At 36.3% G+C, this 8,690-nt stretch overlaps 1 protein-coding gene across 1 annotated transcript; it reads left to right on the top strand.

The window, feature by feature from the left end:
• The first annotated feature begins 1,165 nt into the window (after positions 1–1,165).
• Positions 1,166–5,845, top strand: LOC134280855 (uncharacterized). Its single transcript, XM_062763300.1, has 3 exons — positions 1,166–1,420; positions 1,616–1,889; positions 5,253–5,845. The coding sequence occupies exons 1-3, from the start codon at positions 1,292–1,294 to the stop codon at positions 5,843–5,845; spliced, it is 996 nt and encodes a 331-aa protein (XP_062619284.1). The 5' UTR covers positions 1,166–1,291.
• The last annotated feature ends 2,845 nt before the right edge of the window (positions 5,846–8,690 follow it).

Here is an 8,690-nt window from a genome sequence, read left to right as displayed (position 1 = left end):
AAACACATCTAAAGTTTCACTTCTAGAGTTTCCTTAACTAAAATAATATACATGTATTTAACTATAGTTATGAATTGTACGTAAATAAGCATTTTGAGGCATCATAAAAAAATACAATACCGCTTTAATTAGAAGACATCATAAAAATACAATACCGCCTTAATTAGGAGGCTATAGTCTCCTTAATAATCGGAAGACAAACGAGCAATGTTTCTTTGATAATTAACAAGAAAGTGTCCCTCTTCCTTCAGCCCCGTGTCTGAGCTTCGTACCAGACTAGCGACATCTACCGACATCGTGCGGCGGCACAACTTCCGGGAAGAACTCTGGGAATGTTGTCGGTTCTTCTTAAGCAGTTCTATGAGTTCTCCATTGTCCATTTCGCAGCTTTTCTTTGGAACTTTTTGTTCATTTTGATTGTCTTTCTCATCTAATTGTCCATTAATTTTTTCTGCAGACAGAGATTTCTGGTTTAAATCGTTCTTTGATTTTGCTTTCGTGTTTGTAACAGTGATCCGAGAATGCCCCATACCCGTTTTTTTCTGCTCCTTGATCGGCTCAAACACCACCTGGAAAAGGGATCCACCACAGGTATTGGGACTTCTAATCAGTCTCCGAGAAATGGCGCAGATACTTCTGTTTAAGCAGTTTTTGGATATAAGAAGAGGCTCGTCCAACATGGCGGCTGTGTCTTGAACAATCGGCTGCTCTTGCACGTTCAACATGGCTGCTGTGGTCATATCAAATTAATTCTATCGCAGTAGGCCCCTGTCTCCTGTATTTATACCGACAGAATCTCTTTAACCTAACTGTTGTTCTACATTTCATGTAAATTACCCGATAAATACCTTGGTGTTGAAAATTGTTTTGATGGGTGTATTTTTGTGAGTGTTCGGGAAATTAACCCAAATAAACAGTGTACTTAAAGGAATGTACTGATATTTCATCCCACGTTTCTTTTTCTGGGGTCCCAAATATTCTGAAAAGGATGATACATTTTTAAAGATGTATGAGGTGCATTTTTTTCGAAATTTAATATTCAAGAAAAAAAAAGATGAGAATAACAAACATACGTTTCTCTTGTCGTTTTGAAATGATAAATATTCTGAATTTCTTTTCTATATAATCCCAGGTTATCGTCAATAATCAGATTTATCCCTAAAAGATAAATAAAGTTATTGAGAATGACGTATATATTGCTTTCTATTGTGAAATTGTAAATAGCTACTAAGTGTAACCCGTTTTCCGGAATTATACGGTTTGATCATTATGATTCTACGATTAATAATACATGAGTACTCATGAGCATGCGCCAGGTCTTTTCAACTTCCATCTTGTTTTTGAGCAGACGGAAAAATCTTTGCTGAGAATACAAATCCAGTATCATCGACATTGTATTGTATTAATCACAGGAATTTATGTATGTAAATAGCTTAATGCAAGCATATTAATTCATATTTAATGAATTTGTTTAGAATTTATTGACTAATTTTCAAAAAATAGGATTGTATAACAAGAGCATTTTATTTTCGATACTTGATTGAATATAATGCACATTTAAATATCAACAACTAGTAGTAAACAAATCTCTGACGGTTTATTAAATATTTGCAAGAAAATGAGCACTGGATTGTTAAGAGCGAGGACATCGCGGAGATCCAAGACAAAATCCCCTTATGTCAGACCCCCTGCAAGTACAACGGGGCCTTCGGCGCAACCAACACGAGAGCCTGCACTTATCCAGCATGCCGGAAGTGGTAGCCAAGATTTATCGGCTAATTCCAGTGGCCTACAAGTCTCATCCGAGGTCAATTCCATGGATAGCACACTGCCTCAGCTGCAACAGACATCTACGGCTCCAGCAACGGCAAATGTTGCTTATCAGCCAGGTACATGTATACCTGTTAATCCCCTTGTTAGTATTACAGCAGATCTTGGGGCTAACATACCCTTGACAACACAAGAAAAAATCTGGAATAATGAGTATATAGATCTTGCTAAGTTATTGCATTTAGATCCAGCTGCTGAAATTCAGCAACTGCTTGTGTTTGAGGATGGTGAAATTAAAATCAAGAACAAATCAAAGGATAGGAAAATTGTCAATATTTCAGAATGGACTGATTCCTTTTTGATTTATGCTGCCATCTATTTAAAAAAGTTTCCTCAGCATGTTCAAGGCATTTTAAAGTATATCAGTTCTATAAGGCTAGGGGCTTCACGGTCTACCACTTTGGGGTGGAGGGATTATGACATTCAATTTAGGCTTAGGCGCTCTAAAAATAGCTTGATCAGTTGGGAAAACATAGATGCAGAATTATGGTTGATTTACATGGGTCAGGCAACAGTCGCTGAACGCAAGCCCACTTCTACTTTGCATCAGCACAGGCGTTGTTATGATTTCAACTTGAAGGGTTCATGTCTTAAGAAAGATTGTAGGTATTTACACTCTTGTCTAAAGTGTGGACAAAACCACCGCTCTATCAAATGTTACAGTAATCAAACCAGCCATAATACACCAAAAGGGGCTTCGCACATGGTCGGTCGTCAAAACATTAATCCTAATGTGACCCAATCTAGATTCTCAAGGCCATTTCGGCAATGAAGATCCATGCCTTTGGGATTTAGGTTTTACGCCAATCAATGTTACCACTTTAAACAACTTGTTACAAGATTATCCAGATAAAACAGTGGCAAATCAACTTTTACATGGGTTTACATTTGGTTTCTCATTGAATTATGAGGGTCCCAGGGGTTCAGTATCTTGTAAAAATATGGTTTCAGCCTTGGAGCACAAAGATGAATTATTAGCTAAACTGAACAAAGAAATTGACTTAGGTCGTATAATGGGTCCATTTGATGCCCCACCATTTAAAAATTTTCATTGCAGCCCAATAGGACTGTTACCCAAAAAACAGGGGGGTTGGAGGTTAATCACCAATTTATCTGCTCCTCATGGAAACAGTATTAACGATTTCATTAATCCTGAAATTTGCTCAGTTAATTATTCGTCTTTTGATCAAGCTGTTAGCATGGTTCAAAAACTAGGTAAAAATGCACAATTAGGGAAAATGGATATTTCTAATGCATTCAGGTTGTTACCAATTAGACCCCAAGACTTCAGTCTTCTTGGTTTTAAGTTTCTTGATAAATATTACATCGACAAATGTTTACCGATGGGTTGTGCCATATCGTGTGCTTTATTTGAAAAATTTTCCAGTTTTTTACAATGGGTGGTAGAGTATAACACCAATTTGAAAAATGTTCTTCATTACTTGGATGACTTTTTATTTGCTGGAGCTCATGGTACAAACAATTGCAAAATTTTGATGGATTCATTTCAAAATATCTGTAATGGGTTAGGTGTTCCTGTTTCAGAAGAAAAAACTGAAGGTCCAACAACATATATAGTGTTCTTAGGTTTAGGTATAGACTCAGTTAATCAGACAATTTTCATTCCAAAGGATAAAGTAGAATCTTTACAAAAAGAAATACTGGAAATTCAGGGGAAATCTAAGATAACATTAAAGCAGCTTCAGTCTTTAGCTGGCTCATTAGCTTTTATTACTAAGGCCTTGCCAGCAGGTAGAGCATTCACATGTCGTTTATATGGGTTAATGTCTGGTGTTACTAAGCCATATCATTTTGTACGGCTTTCCAAAGAAATACATAGTGATCTTCAAATGTGGTTAACATTTCTTAATGATTTTAATGGTACTACAAGTTTTCCAGAATTGGAATGGGAATCTGACAAAAGTGTGCAATTTTATTCAGACAGCTCAGGCTCAATAGGTTGTGGTGTGGTTTTTGGAACTTCCTGGTCCTATCTCTGTTGGCCACAGGAGTGGAATGTTGATATAAGAAAAGACATAACCTTTCTAGAGTTTGTTCCTATAGTTTTAGGATTTTACCTGTGGTCAGACAAATTGCAAAACAAGAAATTAATATTGCATGTTGACAATATAGCTTTGGTTGAAATCTTGAATCGCAAAACATCTAAGAATAAACGAGTCATGATTTTGATGAGGGAATTAGTATTCCTTTCTTTGAAGTTTAATATTCAATTTAAAGCAGTTCATGTAAGAGGTTGTATAAATGAGATTGCAGATTCAGTTTCTCGATTGCAGTGGAACAGATTCAGGAAGTTGGCACCATGGGCAGATTTCCATCCTTATCAAGTACCTATTCCATTTTGGAACCTTTTAAAGGACATGTCAATCATTTAATTGAAGCTAGCCTCTCTGACAACACAAAAATTGCATATGACAAAGCCATAGTTGTTTTTAATGACTTCAGATTACAGTTTCAATTGCCTCCATTTTGGCCACCCCCAGTAGATCATATAATCAATTTTGTAGCATTTCTAGCATCAAAAAATCTTTCTCATTCTACGGCTAATGTATATTTATCAGCTCTGAGTCACAGTTTGCAAGTACATGGCCTAGACAATCCAGTCAAATCATTTATTGTGCAAAAAATGTTGACAGGTTTAAAAAGATCTAAGCCTTCAAAAGACATAAGAAGCCCAGTAACATATCAGCTTTTGCTAAAAATTTTGGATGTTTTGCCAATGGTTACAAAATCAAAGTATGAGCACTTATTATTTGGGTCCACATTTGCAACTGCATTTTTTGGTCTTTTTAGAATAAGTGAAATAGCAGTAGCATCAAAAAAGAGTTTAAGAAATGTACTTCAGCTTTCAGATTTACAGTTAAGTAATGAAAATATCAAATTAAAGTTGCGTTTTTCGAAAACCGATCAGAATGGAAAAGGTTTAGTTATTACAATCAGCAAATCAGTTGAGTCTACAGTGTGTTTTAGTTTACTGGAAACTTTCTTGCAATTCAGATCTCAAGAGGATGGCCCTTTATTTTGTCATATCAATGGTACACCCTTATCAACATACCAGTTTTCAAGTGTTTTGCACAAAGCATTAAGATTTTTAGGTATTGAAACAAACACTTTCAAAACACACTCTTTTAGAATAGGGGCTGCTACACATATGTATTTGGCTGGCATATCTGAACATGAAATTCAAAGAAAGGGAAGATGGGTATCAGATGCATACAAGCTTTATCTCAGACCTGAATTGATTACATTTTAGATGTAAATGATACTATTAATAAGATGGTTACACATGACAATATTGATGTCATCTGGGTATCAAAATTAGAGTTGGGTTATAATTTTGTGCTGTTTTTCATAATTATGTAGACTGTTATGATTGCTTCATGTATTGTTTCTAAATCTTGTAGATTCAATCTGGATTGTGGGTTCATCCCTTATTAAAAGAGCAGAACAATTTGCATTGAATTCTCCAGAATTTGGCACAGACCTTTCTTTGACAGGGGTAAAAGTTTTGTGGAAGGGATTACCAGGGTTGAGTTTTTCCAAATTCAACGAGATTATTTCGGACCTATACTCTACAAAGCCACATCCAAGGTTTCTTGTTATTCATGTAGGTGGTAATGACATTGCCAAACATAATAATCCTTTAAGAAGACAACAAAAATTTATGAAAACTGTTATCAACAAGTTGCGTTTGGTTATGCCTTTGACTTGCATTGTTTGGTCACATATTTTGCCCAGGGTATATTGGCGTCATTCATTTTCAAATGTTGCTGCAGAGAAATCAAGATCTAGGATTAATAGTTCTATTGCTAGCTTTGTTTTAAGGTCAAATGGTGCTTCAATTAAGTATCCTGATATCAAAATTGATCAAAGAAAACTCTTTCTTAATGATGGAGTTCACTTATCTCCCTTGGGTAATCAAATTTTCTTGTCAACAATGCAGGCTGCTCTTAGGCAATTCAGCTCTGGTAATAACTTTGTTTATCCATCAAAGTGACTGTGCATGAATTTTGGGAATAGGAACTGTTGTGGCTTTATGATGTGATGTGATTTGTGAATGATGAATGTTAACTGTGGTCAAAATTCGGCCGCTATGATGGTGGTTGGATTTCATTATGATTGAAATCCAATTGGCGCAATTTTGACATTTGCTGAGGGATACTGTTTTCTCCAGGTCCCCCAGCTATGATATGGTTTGTTTGATATTTGTGAATGCTATGCTGCCAAAAGCTTACCAGTTGTAAGATCGGCGCATAGGTTATGAACATGCCAGTTGCATGTTAAATGTGAATGTTGATTTGTATGAACATGCCAGTTGCATGTTAAATGTAAATGTTGATTTTTAATATAAAGCCATGACAGTTCCGCCAATACAATTTGTGTTATTCTTCCAGTTTCTATCAGGTACATTTATGGGGTGTTTGCATAAGGAAATTTTGAAGTTTTGATTATCAACCTTTATTAAACAGTTATTGTTAGTATTAGGAATTTCGAAATAATCCCTGATTATCGTCAATCTTATGCATCAATAAACAAAAGGAACCGTGAAAAACTTTAGAAAAAAATAGAATCGTCTTTATTTTTATTTTGTTGGATAAAATAACGCCTTCTCTTTAAAGAAATGCATGCAATATATAATATATGAAACATACCAAAAACAAAATCCTGGAAAATGTTTTTGTTGAAGATATCTATAATTATGTATACTGAGAATTAAGACTGTAGACAAATAGATGTCCAGATATGAGAACTATCGTAAAGGTTAATTAATGAAATGGAAACAATACATCACCGAGTATTTTGGCCAGACCTTACACAATCACACTTTTCCGGATCGACTAAATAACATGATATCCTATTGACCTGATATTGTTCAATAATTTATGTACTCTTAAGAAGTCATGTTTATTTAGGTTAATATTCTCAATTACAGTCAATTCTCGAATTTTCGCCATTCGATTCATCGCCATTTTCGCAATACCGCCATGATTTCCCAAGAACGTTTTTCCTGCTATATAAAATTCTCTTTATAACGCCAAATTCGCATACCGCCATCCGCCACCCTGTTTTCACAACAAACGTCCATTTTTAAGTGTCAATTATCTCGATATACCGCCACGGGTGCATGGGGTCAGAGAAGCGCGGCTAATTGGTTGACGGCTATCCCTGTTGTAAAGCATGCAAAGGCAGAAAAGGTACATGCAATTAAGTAATTAAACAAGAATTAAATAAACAATAATTTTAACATGAACTGTTATAATTCTGTTTTCTGTTTAATAAAATAAAATTTATTGAAAATATAGTTATACGGTATAAATTGTGAACATTTCATTAACAATGATGCCATAAACAATAAATTTATTCAAGAATTCATTTTACGTTCTATCGGCAATATATCACGACGACAACCCAGCATGTTTTTTTTTTCAATATCAGACGTGCAGATTTACATGCATACACATGTACTTGTCTTTCATTCATAACTGCACATTTTTTTTAGCGAAATTGTACATAAAAAAATAACTTGAAGTATTTTTAATCAGAAATATGTTTTATATACATGTACATGTAATAATAAGAATAGAAACGCTAAATGGTATTTTTAAGAACGGTAACTCTATTTCTTGTTTTCTAAAAGATGGGAAATTCGATTCATCGCCAAATTCGTTATACCGCCATGATTTCTAAATTACAAAAGGTGGCGGTTTATCGAGAATTAACTGTATATCATAGCAACAATAAGCATTTAGTGGGTAATTTAGAAATGAACATAATAGACTTAGGAAAACATTAGCATCAGCTGATAATTTCTTGTAGACCAGTTTGTTTGTTTGTTTAACGTTAACATTTGAACGTTTCAATAGCATACTGAGAAACCTTATGCACACAATTTCACTTCGGATCTTTGGGCCTCAACCCCCACCCCACCCCAATCAACGTCAACTTTTAATTCCGCCACTGAATTTCAGTGGAGGGCTTCAAATCGTAGATGCATTCGCTGTACTTAAGGACACTGATCAGTTAGGTATCTTCTACCAACAGCCACTGCAACAGGGACCTCGGTCTTCTTTGTAGCAATATCTCCTGCGACAATCAAGGGACCTAAATTGTCTTCGTAGCAACACGTACTGCGACATGACACTCGGTACTCTATGCACCAACATCTTATATTGCGACCCGTGACCTCAGTCTTCTTCATACTGTCACTTGCTGTGACACAGGACCTCGGTCTTCTTCGTACATGTACCATCATCTACTGCGACACAGGACCTCGGTCTTCTTCGTACCATCATCTACTGCGACACAGAACCTCCGTCTTCTTCATGTCATTATCTACTGCGACACAGGACCTCGGTCATCTTCGTACCATCATCTACTGCGACACAGAACCTCGGTCTTCTTCGTGTCATTATCTACTGTGACACAGGACCTCAGTCTTCTTCGTACTATCACCTGCTGTGACATGGGACCTCGATCTTCTTCGTGTCATTATCTATTGCGACACAGGACCTCAGTCTTCTTCGTACTATCACCTGCTGCGACACAGAGCCTCGGTCTTCTTCGTGTCATTATCTACTGCGACACAGGACCTCAGTCTTCTTCGTACTATCACCTGCTGTGACATGGGACCTCGGTCTTCTTCGTGTCATTTTCTACTGCGACACAGGACCTCGGTCTTCTTCGCACCATCATCTACTGCGACACAGAACCTCGGGTCTTCTTCGTACCATCATCTACTGCGACATGAGACCTCAGTTACTTTTTACCAACATCTAATGCGACACAGGACCACCGTTTTCATAGGCCCAAACCGAGTAAACACTGTCAATGTCAAGCAGTGG

The sequence above is a fragment of the Saccostrea cucullata genome, unplaced genomic scaffold (genome assembly GCF_032062105.1).
Source record: "Saccostrea cucullata isolate Sc308-1 unplaced genomic scaffold, CSIRO_AGI_Scuc_v1 ctg2582, whole genome shotgun sequence".
Lineage (NCBI taxonomy): Eukaryota > Metazoa > Mollusca > Bivalvia > Ostreida > Ostreidae > Saccostrea > Saccostrea cuccullata.
Note: the sequence above shows the minus strand (reverse complement) of the source record. Positions and strands in the feature narration are given on the sequence as shown.